The following is a 16,848-nucleotide window of genomic DNA, read 5'->3' as shown; positions in this document are numbered from 1 at the left end:
AGTAAGCCTGGAGGATTGCTTTGGTAAGGGATGGGAGGGCATGGTAATGAGGCTTCTTTGTCTTTCCCACTTACCCACCTAGAGACTTAACTGACCAATTATAACATCTTATGTATCTTTTTTTTATTTGATATCCCAGCTGTATTGTGTCAGCATAGTATATGTTTAAAATTTGATCCCGTTGCTATCCAGTTATAGAGAATTGAGTTAATAATCTTGGTGTGTGCTACCTCGGTAATTGCAGGTGTTTTTATTGCATTCAGGATAGCTTATGTGATGTTGGAAGGAATAATACTGGCTAAGCAAGTCATAGACCATACATGTTAATGGTAAAAAATGTGAGCTAGCACATTTGTTTGTTTGGGTTTTTTCTTATTGTTGTTCACTGTTTCTTTTGTTGCAGCCTACCATCTGGATGTGAATTTGGCCAGGCGGACATGCAGAAACTAGTTCCAAAGGATGAGAAGGCAGGTACGACCCAGGGCGGAAAAAGATCAGGTAACCGTAAGAAACTAAAATATTAGACGCTACTTGTCCTCTTAAGTTCTGTCCCTGTGTCTTTATAACCTTATTGTGGAAATTTAGTTAGATCGTTGTCATTCTTAGACCTCAGTTCATCTGTTCCCTGATTTTAGTTATTTTTTTATTAAATTTGAGCTAACTTTGTCAGTTCCTCTAAAGGCATATATACATAATAATAAATATTAGAAAATAAGCACAAAGCAGAGGAACCTGCATTTCTATCATCAAATTAACTCAGCATTTAGGAGGCATCTGTGTAATGTTTCTTTTAGGATATTTATGATTTTCTCAGATAAAACATATCATAGTTTTCTTTCACTTAACGTTAAATGCCATGTAAAGATACATTAATTCACCGTCCCTGTTCAGTTAATAGTGTAGTTTGAAAACTACATAGTTTTATGGAAATGTAAGATTGATTTCTAAAAGTCAAAGGCTTGGTGAGATTTTTAGTATGAATTCTCAATTTTTTTACAACCTTGAGAACAATTTTTGGTCATACTTGATTAAACACTATGTTACTAGAAAACAATCAATCTGTTTTATTTTCTTAATGTAGCTACATTAAAAAGGAAAGTTAAAATTATACATTTGGATCACATATTCCTATCAGACAGTGCTGCTTTAGAAAGTTTATTTTATATCACAATAAAAATTCCAAAATGCAGGACTGTCGGATTGGCTCAAGTGGTAGAGTGCCTGCCTGGCAAGCATGAGACCCTGAGTTCTCAAACCCCAGTACCGGAACAAAAAAAATCCAAAGTGCAGTAAGTAGAACTCATACACAGTTCTCTGACCCCAATGCAACATTTAATTAAAGCTACTTTTCCAGAAAGTTTTCTCCTATGTTGTAATTTATGAAGGAAGTAAAAAGTAATAAACTTAAGAAAACAATGAATGCAGTTCTATGCATAAAACTGTACTGAATGGGCTTAAAAATTATACTGTGATTACTAAGAATAGGGAAACTTCTGGTTTGGGTGGGGGGTTATTCATGCATTGTTGGGGTTTTTTTTGTTTGTTTTGTTTTGTTTTTAATAGTGGCACTAGGGATTGAAAGCACAGCCTCTCTCATGCTAGGCATGTGCTTTACCAGTGAACCCCACACCATCAGTCCCCAGAGAGGGAAACCTCTAAGTAACCAATAAAAGTAAAGCAGGCATAGCATACAAACCCATAAAGACAGACTTATATCCAGCTGGTTATTATGGGTGATGGGAAGGAATTAATAAACTATACACAAGCCTTTGATAAAGTTAATTTTGGAGTAAATGTACCCACTTGGCCAAAAGTAGGAACATTAAATTTAGTTGAAGTATATCAAGGAAAGAATAAAATAATTTGCTAAGGACTCAGGATAAAATTAATTTACTTTCGAAAAAATGCCTCTCCTAACAGTTCAGGCTGGCCTTGATCTTCCATCCTGAGTTTCTGTGTGCCATTAGGCTCAGCTTTCTCACAATCTCTTTAAGAAGGCACAGTTTCTACATAATTTTCTAGAACATTAAAATTATGCAAATTATATTTGCATAAAACTGATTCTTAGATCTAAGAACACATACACACACAAAATAAATACATCACCCATTCATATATAAAATTCTTCAATGCCAGGAAATAGATTTCTCCAGTGGTATTCTATGATTTCCAATTTGAGTTTGAAGAAACCATAAAATCCTAGTCATGTATCTGCACTTGACAGCATCAGGTACCATGCACACTGAGTTAAGAGTATTCATATGCTTTTTGGTGCTGTAAGCAATTAGCTCCTTTTAGAGCTCCAAACAAAAGAACACAGTTTTTTGGTTGTGCACCAAACCTGCCCCCAGTTTAGGCAGTCATTGAAATTTAAATAGTAACAAGCACCAAAGGTAGCTCACTCTTGGGACTCCTCAAAACATGGAGCCAGGTAAGTGCAGGCTCTGCATGGTCTTACTGCTTCCCTCTTATATCTTCAGATGGGGAACAAGATGGAACAGCTGGAAGTATGGATGCTTCTACCCAAGGCTTATTGGAAGGCATTGGGCTAGATGGTGACACGTTGGCTCCCATGGAAACAGATGAACCTACTTCTTCAGACTCTAAGGGCAAGTCTAAAATCACACCAGCCATGGCTGCCAGAATTAAGCAAATAAAGCCTTTGTTGTCAGGTAAGTAATTCTCTATTTTTTTCTACTCCATTTTCTGGTTTTCAGAGCTATAATCAGTCCTCAAAAATTTTGAGAAAGAAACACTGTATTCTTTTCCTTTAAAAAAAAATTAAAAGCTTAAAACTTCTGTGACTCTCTTTCACATGTACTTTGTTTGAGTCCCTGGTATGTGACAGGCTCTGTACTAGCTGCTTGGTGTGCAGAAGTGGGAGAATTCTTTCCCTCCTGCCCGCTCTTCAACTATTGCAAATGGTTTCTGCTCCTACCTAATTCCACTGAAATGTCTTTTACCAAGGTATCCGCAAGTACCTTATTGCTGAGTCCACTAGCTCCATTTGTGTACTTGTATGCACCATGAAATTTGACTCCCTATCTCCTTATAGAAATAACTTTTCACTTGGCTTTTGTGTGGCTGAGCTGTCATAATTAACTGTCTGATTACTCTGTCTATCCTTAAGTCTTTCTTTATCCCTTACAATATAGCTGGCCCATGACATAACCTCATGTGTGTTTTATAAAATTACTTTGACTGCTTTGTGGAGACTACAGTGTCAGGGTACAAAACTGCATTAAAGATGTGTAGTGATCAGTCTTTACTATTCTTTGTCCTTTAATATAATACTGATGTTTAGAGGACCTATTTTGTATATTCCTCAGTAATCACTACTTTCTAACACCTTCATGTAGAAGAAAGTGAAGACATAGGTCCCAGGAATCTTGGAACCGCTTCAAAAACAGAAAATGGCTTTCATGTTTTCATTTGCTACCTTAAGTCTTCGTGAATTTTACATTTTAGCTTAATTTGCTTAATTGTGTTTCTTTTTTTCAAATTTGAAAGTCTACCATCTCCACCCCAAACTGAAGTAAAACTGACCACCCAAGAAGATATTTCTGTGTCTTCCTCCTTGTTTTATTTTACTTCTTTGACAGATACGACCCTGGAGCATTCAGGGCTTCCGGTGTGGGCCCAGTCCATTTTTTCTGTGTCTGTTTCTATTCTGTTAGACCCTTTTTTCCTCTTGTATTTGAACTGCCTTTGAGCTACTTTGCTATCTGAAATAGTCCACCTGAAGTCAATGTTGAGAAAGTAAGTGTAAACCTAAAGTTTGGGTTCATTTTCCTGTTGAATTCACTAGATTTTCATAATCTGAGCATACTAAACCAACAGTCAATTCCCTAACTAGAATTAGGAGATCCCAACTTGTGGGGAATGGGAAGCAGAATGGACTGTTTATTCCTCTGTTGTATACGTCAGAACTTAAGTTTTGAGCATGATATATATAACATGAGCTTAACAGCTTATGTTTACACAGTGCATTCATATGTGCATGTACATCCTTAAGACTTAATTTGACTCAGACCTGCCCCTTGTCTCTGAATCATGATGAAATAATGTTCCTTTCAGAAGTGGTATGGCAGCATTCTTACTTATTAAGAGTAGTAGTCATTGTAAAAATCCATAAATACAGAAAATACAGTTTTTAAAGGAAAACAAACAATGAACATATTTTCTTTCCCTTTTTTATGCACTATTTTCATATATTTGTTTCCTGCTCTTCCGTTCAGTGGTATATTGAAAAGCATCCTACAAAGATGAGTGTTTCAGAGGGATTTAATCTTAATTTCTTAAGAATCCACTTGTAAAATTTTTATGCTTTTCCTACCAGTCTTTTCTGTAGGACTATATGTTGACTATAATCATGTAATATATAGTGTATCTGTCCATTTCTCTTTCAAGGGTTAAATGTTTTTTATCATTTGAAAATTCTCTGTAATCATAATCTAGTAGGTTTAACTATTTACTTCCTCAATCAGTACATATTGCCATGTTGATTCTACAAAAGTCTTTTCAATTTATACTTCCTCTAACAGTATAACTTGTTTTTTACATTTGTTATATGTGGAGTGCCAGCATACTTCTGTGTCTCCTACCTTCAAAAGACACATTTATTCCTTACGGAACTTCCTATTTTGTATTATTATGTGTGAGGACAGATCCAAGAATGTCCTAGATATTGTTCAAAGGATGTAGTTATAAAAATGTACTGATCGCAGTATGTCACAATGAAATCATTCTGAGAATAATGTACAGTCTTATTCTGACTTATGGGTTCCAGCTTCCTCCAGATTAGGCCGAGCACTTGCTGAGCTATTTGGACTTCTAGTTAAACTTTGTGTGGGGTCTCCTGTCCGCCAGAGGAGGAGCCATCATGCTGCCAGTACCACTACAGCACCGACACCTGCTGCTCGATCAACAGCTTCAGCCCTCACTAAGCTCCTCACAAAGGGCCTATCGTGGCAGCCCCCACCATATACACCTACTCCCCGCTTCAGGTGAGGTTTTACTTGAGATGCAGGGACTAGAAAGTTACCCAACAAATTACATAACTTGTTCCTATTCTACTTAAATAGATAGTGAGCCCCCAAATTAGAGAAGCTGGAGATTTCTTGTTTATGCTAAATGTCTACCCCACTTAGAGTGCGAGACATTTGTTTTGGTTGTACCTAATATAGAAAGCGTTTCTGGTTAAACTGCATTTCAGTATCACTTTTTGTGGCTTTGAAATTCTAATGACCTATTAGTCACCCAGCTGCCTTCTAATCAGTCACTTCAGTGCAGTGTTAAATTTTACCCTTGACTTTTTTTTTTTTTTTTTACAAATTTCCCATTGTTTTTGTTACTGCCTCAGAAATGGTTAATTTTTTGTTTTTTCTCTCTTTCAGGCTGACATTCTTCATCTGTTCAGTTGGTTTCACATCCCCAATGCTGTTTGATGAGAGGAAGTATCCCTACCACCTCATGCTGCAGAAATTTCTCTGTTCTGGAGGTCACAATGCTCTTTTTGAGTAAGATCATTTGCTCTGGCCTTTCCTGTGTGCCTTACCACTTCACAATTTTCTAAGTTACTTATTTTGTCACTGTAGTTATATATAAAGAGAGCCACTAGTTGTACCCTTTTATATGCTGGAAACCAGTCACACGTGTCTCCATTCTCCTTGGATCCTATATTAGAAATGTTCCTAAGGATCTTTGGTTTTTTGCATTTGGCTTCTAGTTCCTGGAACACATTTTTCTAAGACTTTGTTACTCTGAATAGAAATTTTTTTTAACTTTGCTTGCACAAAACAGTTCTAAGCTGAGTTTTACTGGTTTGGGGGGATTTTAAGTCTTTGAAAATCTAGCAAATGTAGGACATAACTGGAATAACACAAAGAGGAAGGATTTATTGTGCTAATGCATAGATTGGGGACCCTTTAAATGTAAATCCTTGGCTGGATGTGTGACTCAAGTGGTAGAGCACCTGCTTAGCAAGTATAAAGCCCTATGTTCAGTCCTCAGTATAGCCAAAAAAAGTAAATTCTCCCTAATATTCATAACTTCTCTTTCCTAAATTTAGAACTTTCAACTGGGCTCTGTCCATGGGAGGCAAAGTTCCTGTTTCTGAGGGATTGGAACATACAGACTTACCTGATGGCACAGGGGAATTTTTAGATGCCTGGCTTATGCTTGTGGAAAAGATGGTGAATCCCACCACGGTGCTTGAATCTCCACATTCACTGCCTGCCAAATTGCCTGGAGGGGTTCAGAACTTTCCACAATTCAGTGCCCTTCGCTTCCTTGTGGTAACTCAAAAAGTGAGTATTTGGCATTGTAAAACAAAGATAATTGTCTCATGATAACTGGATAATTCCTGTTCTCTTCTGTCATCCTTAAAGAAAGAACAATTGGATCCTGTTCCCAGTTAAGAGTCATTACAGAAAGGTATAAACAACATAGGAAAATTTTCTGTGGCATAAACATGTGAATTATAAATTTCAGATTGATGCTTCCAATTAAACACCCCTTGTCTGTGCTTCCTTAAACCCCCTCAGTGCTAATTTAGGATTTTTCTTTGTTGTTGTTGGGGCACTGAGTAGAAGAAGTGTCCCATAGGTTTTTCATTTATTCCTTCTGGGGCTTTGAATTAAGCAAAGGAAAAATAAAAGACAACACTTCAAGCACTTTTTAAATGACTTACAGGCAGCCTTTACTTGCATCAAGAACCTCTGGAACCGGAAACCCTTGAAGGTGTATGGGGGGCGAATGGCTGAGTCCATGCTGGCCATTCTGTGCCACATCCTCCGAGGAGAACCTGTGATTCGAGAGAGACTAAGCAAAGAGAAGGAGGGGTCTCGAGGAGAAGAGGATGCAGGGCAAGAAGAGGGTGGCTCCCGCCGGGAACCTCAAGTCAACCAGCAACAGCTGCAACAGGTAGGCTGCTAGCTTCGAAATCCAAGACCTACACTTTGTACCTAATAGAATATAATGCTTATAGATTTAAGTTCACCTGTCACTCAGTGCCTGATTTTCTTAGCCAGGAGATAAGTTTGAATTTATTCCTCTAAGAATTGTTTTCCACTTGAGGAAAGCTGGAGGGTGTAGTCCTGGATGCTCTGCACTGGTAATATATTTGTGACCTCTTAAGCATATTAGTTACAGTATTGTCATTTCAAATTTATTCTCCAACAGAATTTTTTGAAACTTTACTCAACTACAAACCCTTTTTACATTCAAATAGATATATAATCCACATTTTGAAAATTAGATACTAGAAGTGGGAGGGGGGATGTTACATACTGTTCTTGCCACATGAAACTCAGAGCATTTTGCAAGCGCGCGTGTGTGTGCGCGCACACGCTAGGGTTTGAACTCAGGACCTTGGGCTTGCTAGGCCCTTGGATTACAGGTGTGAACCACCATGCCCTGACCATTTGAACATTTCCTCCCTCAGATTTTTTATTATAAAAATAATAAACACCAGGCTGGTGATATAGTTCAGTTGTAGAACACTCACCTACCTACTTTTTAAAGGCATTCTTTATTTTACCACATAAGATAGTTGTTCTCTCCTTTTAGTCACTTAGTTCTGGCCCTAATTTTTATATAGTTAACATCAAATAACAATTTGTTAGAAGTATATTACTCTCATGGTGAAAATTTTACTATTCATTACTTTGTGGTGAGAGGGTAGCAAGGATTTATTTTAAAAAGCAGGAAGAAATCTCATGCAGTCTCAAAAATGTTGGTTCATGTCTGTAGTTTTATACTTTCTGAGCTTGAAGAATGCATGGCATGGAAGTCCAGTAACCTTAATCATTAGACAATGGATCTAGGTGGCCAAGGTGGGTATTCTAAGACTGGGAGATGTCATCCCTTTGCTGTGCCTTTCTCTACCCATTCAAGGAGGCTTACAGATTGTTAACTTCTCAAAGAGGAAGGTAGATGCAAATAGCCTGTACTTGTAGCTTACCATCTAAGAGGAGATGGGAGGGGACTACCTGCTCTGTCTTTTAAGTTTTACTTCCTTGTTCCAATATTTGAGTCTTGTCTTTTTTTTTTTCCTCCACTGTAATTGTTTTTTTCTTTTTAGGTTAAGATTTCAAAATGGGCTCAGTACAATATTTACAAGATTGTCTTTAAGTTAGTTCCAAGGAAGGAGCAGATACAAATCTGTAGTTTATACATGTTTAGACACACTATTAATTATTACTTCATAGGGACTCAAATATTCAACGCTAAGAGAAAACTATCACAAATTGCAGAAAATTGTACTTGCATCCGTAAAGTAATCTTTCTTTCATTTTTATTAGCATATAGCCATTGCACAGGAGGGATTCATTGTGCCAATTCCAAATATAGTCTTAAATTGTACATTGGGTTTTCGTGTCTTGCTTATTTTGAAGTTTTCTTTTTTGCAGTGCTGGGGAATTGAACCCAGAGCCTCACCCATGCTAGGCAAGCACTTTACCACTGAGCTGTACCCCCTTACATTGTACATTGGTTAGATTGCCCCCACCCTACTTAAAGCAATTGCAAGCAGTTTCATTGTTCTATTTTATACATGTATATGAAGCTCATCAACCATATTCCCTCACCTTCATCTCCTTCATTCCCCTTCTGCCTTCCACAACAACCCTCCCACCCAGGCACACACACTGTACCTATTTTCCTGCCCTGTCTTCCATTACTAATTCCAAAGTCGCTGTTCAAAGGGGTTTCTCAGTGAATCCCCGCTGTATAGATGTATTGCATTTCGGTGTTGTTGGCTCTTTTTTTCTCTTTTCCTTTCCCACCTCCCCCAAGTGCTATAGAGTTGTTCTTCTATTACAAACATGATCTACATATAAATGTATTATCCATTGGGTCTGTCTTCAGCCTTTGTCTTTCTGAACCTGGCTTCTAGACTGGCAGAGTGGCTCAAGTGGTGCAGTGCCTGCGAAGCAAGCATGAACCCTGGGTTCAAGCCCTCAAGCCCTGGTACTTTCAAAAAAAATAGAAATGTTGAACCTGGCTTACTTCATTTTTAACATGATGTCCTCCAGTTCCATCCATTTACCATCAGACCACATAGTTTCATTTTTCTTACGGCTGAATAAAACTCCATTCTAGCTCTTTTAATACTTATATAATATAATTTCCCCATGACCTCATCTGTCTATCCTGACTCATTTTCACTCCCTAAATGACTTTGGTACCTTTTGAGCTTAAAAGGGATGTAGCGGGGTGACGATCCATCCTTTTGGGCCGCTTCAAGCTAAGATTGGGTACTAGCCCTACCTAAAAGGAATCAGACGGTTAGTTCCCTGGTGGGGAAGTTCCATTGATTAGGTTGCTGGGATCAGGAATTGGAGACATTGTCATTCATTTACTGGCATCAGTTTTTAAGTTTAATATTGTCTACTTTGTAGATAATATCCTGGCATCTTTAAAAACAATGTTCAGTTTACTTTGGAAGAAGTTGTACTTTTGCTGGAGACATTTTCCATGAGTTTGATTGTGAATGCCTTAGAGAAGGATCCACACTTGACAGATTCAAATCCTAGCTGATTTGAAACACCAAAGAGAAAGGATCATTCATACTCCCTAACTGCTTGCTTATACGTACTCTTGGTTCATACAAAGTTAGAAAAACTTGAGTTTATATCTTGAAAAGGCTCCTTTCTTTTTGAAATTTATTTGATTTCTGTTAATGTGATGCTGTACTTTTGCATTCTTTTTGTAGCTCATGGACATGGGTTTCACAAGAGAACATGCCATGGAGGCCCTGTTGAATACCAGCACCATGGAGCAGGCCACAGAATACCTTCTAACCCACCCTCCTCCAATCATGGGAGGAGTTGTTAGGGTGAGTTAGCACAGGAGCTCTAATTTCTAGAGTATTAGATTGGTTGCTGATAACTTTTTTCCCCCTCATCCTTCAATTGATGGTCTTTGTATAAACTACTTCTCATTTTCTTACTGCTCCATGACCCAAGCCAGTATTTTCTTTTCGTCATAATTCTCAGCTCTTCATAATGTAATGTTCCTATCCTTCAGCATTGCAAACTATTGACCTTTTTGTTTGCAGAACAACCCACAGTAAGAAAGCAATAGAAAAGACATGCCTTTCTGAGATTCAGAGTTGGTTGTCACATCAAAGACCTCTGCCTCTATTTAATTTTCCTTGTGATTTCTTCCCATTGTTCCTTTAGTGACCAGGTAAGCCCAGTCAGGTTTGACTAGAGAAAGCAGCATTTGGAGCTCCTTCCCCTCTGTAAAGTTTGAGCACAAAATGTCTGATTCCTTGTGAGTTTGGGTTCATTAATTTGGGTGTATATAACTGTTGCATATTTTCTTGTTACTCTGTAGGATCTCAGCATGTCTGAAGAGGACCAGATGATGAGAGCAATTGCAATGTCTCTAGGGCAAGATATTCCAATGGATCAAAGGGCAGAGTCACCTGAGGTAACTAGAAAACAGCATTCAAAATGCCTTGGGCCAGAAATATAAACATTTTGTGAGCAATGTGTTACTACTACAAAGTAATTGGTAGGATTAATGTCTACAGAAAGACATAGAAGTACTGAGTGATCTCAACCTTGCTTTTCATCATTGAACTATCTGATATTAATCTGAAACTTTGAATGAGGCAGATGAAAGATAATATTGTCAGATAAGACATCCAAACTGGTAATAGTACCCATTAGAACACTACTTGATAGGTTACTTGAATTTAGTATATTGGCAGAAAATACAGGACGGTGTCTAAAAATGGTTTTGTGGGAGATAGTGTAGGATGTTGCAGATAATTGGCAATGCTTTGTGGTACTAGATACATCCTCCGCTTCTGTCTTCCCTATCTTGCCATATCCTATGTGGCTGCCATTATAGTCATTGCCACACTGATGAAAGTTTCAGCTTCTTGAGAAGGTAGGAGGTATTCATACAGTAAGGCAAATATGTTCTTAGAGTCTTTTATCTTTCCTCCTTTACCTCTCCCATATACTGACATTTTTGCTTTCCTACTTCCAGGAAGTTGCTTGCCGGAAGGAGGAAGAGGAACGGAAAGCTCGGGAAAAGCAGGAAGAGGAAGAAGCTAAATGTCTAGAGAAGTTCCAGGATGCTGACCCACTGGAGCAAGATGAGCTCCATACTTTCACTGACACAATGTTACCAGGCTGCTTCCACCTTCTTGATGAACTACCAGACACAGTATACCGGGTGTGTGATCTAATCATGACAGCCATCAAACGTAATGGAGCAGACTATCGGGACATGATTCTGAAGCAAGTAGTCAATCAGGTAAATTCACAAGGGGTTGAAATAAGGGAGTGTGTGGAGCAGTTTACGGCCATCTGTCAAAACCTGATTCCTGAAATTCCAGTATTTTTACATTCTACCTAATACTGCTGTATTTTTTTTTCTCTTTGAATTATTTTGATTGCAATCTAGCTCTTCTGTGACTGTTTCCTACAATAATGAATTTAGTAGCTATGTCACAGAAAAATGTTTTCATGAAGGAAAAACAAAACTGTCTTTTTTTAGTTGCCTGTCGAGTTCATCTAAAATATATCTCACTCTTGAGCTAATTTAGACCTTCCCTAGATTAGAAGAGAAAAAATTACAAAAAAAAAAAAAAAACCTTTCTGATGGATACTTAGGACCCACTATTTTTCCTTTTTTAAAGTGTTTTTCCTTATTAAAAAGATTAACGTTTATGAATTCCAGAAGTAGGATAAGAAACTTACCCTAATGTATTTAAATCATACAATCTTGTTTTATGTAACCTTTAAACCTAGAAGCAGTGAAAAAAATTAAAAATGGAAAACCCATGTTTGAGCTATGTAAACATAAGCTTTTTTTGTTTGTGTTTGTTTTTTTATTGTGGTTTTTTGGTTTTCTTTTACTGGTACTGAGGATTGAACTCATGCCCTTGCACTTGTTGGAAAGCCCTCTACAACTTGAGCTACACCTCCAATCTAATACAAATTTTTAATGCACAGAAATATAAAAATCAAGGAAAACTAAATAGAACATTTTTCACCAAAATGTTTAGTATGTTTAAGTATATGCAGATCTTGTACCAGTAATTTTAGGGAACTACAACCTCACTGATACCAGATTTATTTTAGGAATTTTTTGTGTGTGTGTGGTACCTGGGGTTTGAACTCAAAGCCTCATGCTTGCTTGGCAGACACTCTACCACTTGAGCTACATCCCCATCCATTTTAGGAAATTTAATTCTCCAGAAGATATGGTGAAAGATTATTGAGGAAAGTATGTTGGTAGAACCTTATTCAGATTGACTATATGCTCCAAGAATTTTTTTTAGGTATTTATTGCCTTTAATGTATAATGTAGGCTTCATGTGATCTAGCCTAAAAGTAATCAATGAGTGGTGATTTCATCATTTTTGATACAGATGATTCCCTATGGTTAAGAATTTGTTTTCATACCTTTCCTTATTTGAATATGTTGAGATTGGAGTGAGGATTTTTAAGGCTATTTTTTAAAGCCTCATCTTACTGTGCAGTTAACTGACTTGGACAGTTTTCTGCTTTTCTAGGTGTGGGAAGCCGCTGATGTGTTGATCAAAGCTGCTCTTCCCCTGACAACAAGTGACACAAAAACAGTGTCAGAGTGGATCAGTCAGATGGCCACCCTGCCCCAGGCCTCAAATTTGGCTACTAGAATCTTGCTTTTGACACTACTTTTTGAGGTAAGATTTAGCTCCTTTGGGCTTTGTAATTCATTTATTAAGAATTATTGAACACCTACAATATGACAGCGAAGAAAAGAAACATAAGACATGATTGCTGCACCTCATGAGCCCACAATTCCCAATAAGCTAAAATGTACATAATGTTACATGAATGGTATCAGTAATTTTATCTGGGTAATACCAGAAGTGCTTCTTCTTAAAACAAGAGTTAATTGAATTACATCAGTGGATTGTGGGGATGGCACAATTCCATTAAGTATTAATAGAATACTTAAATGTTTATCATAGTGGCTGTGGAATACTTTTGCGTCTTTGGGGAGCCCTAACTGGCAACTACATAGTTCGTTAGGCTATAGAAATTGGATGTGGTCAGTGTTAATGTAATCAGGTAGAATCAGACTCCTCTCTCCTTCCCCTACCCAGTTATTCCAGAAAAGGGAATGGTTTCAGCAAGACATGTTGTTCTAACCAACATAAGAACTAAGGGGCAAGTTGTCCCTACATAAGTAGTTCTTCATTTGTAGGTCATCATGTTTGATTAGTAAAATGTGAGTTTAATGGTGTAAACTTTGGAGATAAGTCCAGTATATGTGTCAAACTGTCATGGGACTTTGAATTCTTTTTTTCAGCATCACATCATGATTATTATGCCAGGTCATGTATACATTTCATCGTACGAATGTTCTTTAGTTTGTATAAGTATTCTGTTGTTGAACATTCACTTCCAGTGGATTCTTGTTAAAAGAAAAATCAATAAAGAACCATTAACTGTTTAATTATGCCATCTTTCCTTGAAAGCTTCTCTGTAAATCAAAAACTTTATAATTTCGATATAGTTAAGACTGCACAACCTAGATAGCAGTCCCTAATGATTTTAATAACCATTTCTGCATTAATGTGCGAGCCACTGTGTTGGACACTTTACATATATAACTTCATTTAATCATCACAATTACCCTGGAGATAGAAATTATTATTCCCTCTGAACCAAAGGCTAGAACAGAAGTATTTCTCCTCAAATTATACATATAAGTGGTAAGAGACAGAATTTGCTTTAAGCCAATTCTGTTAACGATCATGCCTGTGTTATATTATTTGATGCTAATACGTTGGTACTGAGTAGAAATTTGTCTTATATTTTTCTCCCTTTGAATCAGGAGTTGAAACTACCATGTGCTTGGGTGGTTGAATCGAGTGGCATCCTTAATGTCCTAATCAAGCTTCTGGAAGTAGTTCAACCCTGTCTACAGGCTGCCAAGGAGCAAAAGGAAGTTCAGACCCCAAAGTGAGTTCAGACCCCAATGTGCTCTTGGTTTCACTTCTGTTCCCCTAGGAATTGGCCCCTTGAACTTAGGGCCTGAATCAAACACTTTTCTGGGGAAAATCTTGAGTACTTTTTATATTTAGAAGACTGCAGCATGCCTGATTAAATGAGAACACATTTTCCCAATTTGTTCAGGTTTTTGACTTGCCTTGAACAAATCATTTCTCCTTTTTAGGTGGATCACCCCAGTCTTGCTCCTTATTGATTTCTATGAAAAGACAGCCATTTCCTCAAAAAGAAGAGCCCAAATGACTAAGGTGCGTGGTGTATAGTGTCTGTGGTTGGCAGGATGGTTTGACTTTTTGAGGCAAGAGTGGACGGGAAGAGAATGCAAGAAGGTAAAGGCTTTTGACCAAATTTTAATCTCTTGAGGTATCTTCATATCCAGGTTTCTCTTCAAAATAGGAGTTCAAATTATTTTCCTGTGGAGCTACTTGCTAAAAAGGCCTTAAGAACTTACTCTCTTAAGTAAATGTTGTAAGGATGTACTCTTCTATTACATAAAGGTGTGAGTTTACAACAATCTGTCTATAAACAAATTCTCCTTAGATGAAGATTATTATTTATTATCTCAGTAACTTCTTACAAACAGAATTTTTCTTCAGTCAATCTTGTATAAGCATTCCACTTTTGAGGAAAACAGTTGGAAACAAAAGAAAAGTAGACGATGGCAAGACAAAGAAGTCAGTGTCTTTTTGCAAAGGGAGATGCTAAGTAGTGGGAGATTAAATGTATATGAAAACTTATCTCTAGTTTTGATTTGTATTAAATGTCCAGTGCTTATTTTTTCTGGGTTAGATTTAGCAGTGAACATTGATGAAATTACCATTTCATTTAGTACCTGCAGTCCAACAGCAACAACTGGCGTTGGTTTGATGACCGCTCTGGGCGTTGGTGTAGTTACAGTGCCAGCAACAACAGCACTATTGATTCTGCCTGGAAATCTGGAGAGACAAGTGTGAGATTCACTGCAGGCCGAAGAAGATACACTGTCCAATTTACTACAATGGTGCAGGTACATGCTATAGACTTTATTAAAAAAGGGGGGAATATAATGGGTATGGCTTTTTGTTTGCTTCATTTTGAATCAACAGTACTAACATTTTAAGGGGCAAGATTTATGCATCTAAATTGGAGGTAATTTTTGGAGAACTAAGTCTCCCTAAAGTCATTGTTCTGTAGCAATTTGTTGCTGCCCTTCATTGAATTGATATTTTGATATTTTAATTGTTCAAGCCAAGGGCTAAGGAGTGGTTAAGATTGGTGTCTGCTCTGTTGGAAAGTTTAGAATTCATTCATTTTAGGGTCTTGTATATGCCACTCCTTCCATGACTTTTGGGGATGGGATAGATTGCCAGGATTGTAACATTTTACCTGGAACACGCACGCACGCACAACCTTTACACTTTCTTTTTTGGTGGAGATTTTATTTTATCTGCTTGAATTCCTAGGTTAATGAAGAAACAGGGAACCGACGCCCTGTGATGCTAACTCTCCTCAGGGTACCACGACTGAATAAGAACTCAAAAAACAACAGTGGACAAGAACTAGAGAAGACACTAGAAGAAAGCAAAGAAATGGATATCAAACGTAAAGAAAACAAAGGCAATGGTATGGTCTTTTCATTTGGATTTTTTTTTTAATTTCTTTTGAGACAGGGGGTCACTGTATAGCCTAGGCTAGACTAGAACTTGCAATCCTCCCAGTATGGGCGTGCACCACCACACCCAGTTTTGGGTTTACTTAAAGCTGGTGTGCTTTTGTGGCTTATGGTCTAGCCAGTTTCATCACAAGTGATTTCCTTTCCATCAGATTGTTTAACAAGTAAAAGATACATAATCCTCCTTTATGTGCATGTGGGTTTTTTGCTGGGTATTAGAATTGGTGTTTGGTATGTTTCTCCTAGTAGAACCCAAGTACTTGGCTGGTTGCTTAGGAGGGAGAAGTGTGGAAGGAAATACCAAATTAAATTATCTAAACTTTTTTTTTCCCACTTATAGACACCCCCTTGACCCTAGAGATTGGAAACACTGAAAAGGAAACTAGCCTGGAAGAAACAAAAATCGGGGAGATCCTGATCCAGGGACTGACAGAAGATATGGTGACTGTTTTAATCCGGGCCTGTGTGAGCATGCTGGGAGTCCCTGTGGACCCAGACACTTTGCATGCCACCCTTCGCCTCTGCCTGAGGCTCACCCGGGACCACAAATATGCCATGATGTTTGCAGAGCTGAAAAGTACCCGCATGATTTTGAATTTGACTCAGAGCTCAGGCTTCAATGGGTTTACGCCCCTGGTCACCCTTCTCTTAAGACACATCATTGAGGATCCCTGCACCCTTCGTCACACCATGGAAAAGGTCAGCCTATTTGGTGTCCAATGCTCTTCTTTATAGCGTACCTTTGTTCTCTTTAGTCTAAGACCTAATTCTTCTCAGACTATATAATTAGATGTACATACTGTATATTCTCACCAGCAAAATTTCCCACCTGCAATGTTGGAAGTTTGCTTGAGTTACGGTAGATTATCCTGTTGGGTGTCCTTTTACTTAAAAAGAACTAAAAAATGTTGTATGCCGTCAAATACAGTTTTACTGTGTTAATTTCTCTTACCTGGAAAGTCTTCTCTGGCAATCTAGGTCTCTTTAAGCAAGACACAGATCATTAGTATAGAACTGGGATGTGTTCTCTCAATTTTGTGCCTTAAAGATCATTTCTTTGTATGAACATCTCTTAGGTATTCCCCTGATAGCCTATTTTCAAAACATTGTATTTTGGGGTTATAAAAGTATAGTAAAGCTTTTTGAATGTTTAGATCTTCCAGTCATATC

General features: G+C 37.8%; 1 protein-coding gene across 16 annotated transcripts in view; it reads left to right on the top strand.

Moving 5' to 3' along the window:
- Huwe1 (HECT, UBA and WWE domain containing E3 ubiquitin protein ligase 1) overlaps positions 1–16,848 on the top strand; it is a 152,416-nt gene that overhangs the window by 91,642 nt on the left and 43,926 nt on the right. For 15 of the 16 annotated variants that reach the window (XM_074063879.1, XM_074063880.1, XM_074063882.1 and 12 more), the window contains 15 exons: positions 404–498; positions 2,481–2,672; positions 4,790–5,006; positions 5,397–5,519; positions 6,071–6,308; positions 6,694–6,924; positions 9,716–9,838; positions 10,342–10,437; positions 11,005–11,274; positions 12,539–12,691; positions 13,852–13,979; positions 14,194–14,275; positions 14,857–15,033; positions 15,470–15,629; positions 16,019–16,377. In XM_074063879.1, the coding sequence (XP_073919980.1) occupies positions 404–498; positions 2,481–2,672; positions 4,790–5,006; positions 5,397–5,519; positions 6,071–6,308; positions 6,694–6,924; positions 9,716–9,838; positions 10,342–10,437; positions 11,005–11,274; positions 12,539–12,691; positions 13,852–13,979; positions 14,194–14,275; positions 14,857–15,033; positions 15,470–15,629; positions 16,019–16,377 (2,644 nt within the window). The remainder of the gene's footprint in view (positions 1–403; positions 499–2,480; positions 2,673–4,789; positions 5,007–5,396; positions 5,520–6,070; positions 6,309–6,693; positions 6,925–9,715; positions 9,839–10,341; positions 10,438–11,004; positions 11,275–12,538; positions 12,692–13,851; positions 13,980–14,193; positions 14,276–14,856; positions 15,034–15,469; positions 15,630–16,018; positions 16,378–16,848) is intronic. The other variant, XM_074063889.1, reaches the window with a different exon arrangement.

This window comes from Castor canadensis, chromosome X, assembly GCF_047511655.1.
Source record: "Castor canadensis chromosome X, mCasCan1.hap1v2, whole genome shotgun sequence".
Lineage (NCBI taxonomy): Eukaryota > Metazoa > Chordata > Mammalia > Rodentia > Castoridae > Castor > Castor canadensis.
Note: the sequence above shows the minus strand (reverse complement) of the source record. Positions and strands in the feature narration are given on the sequence as shown.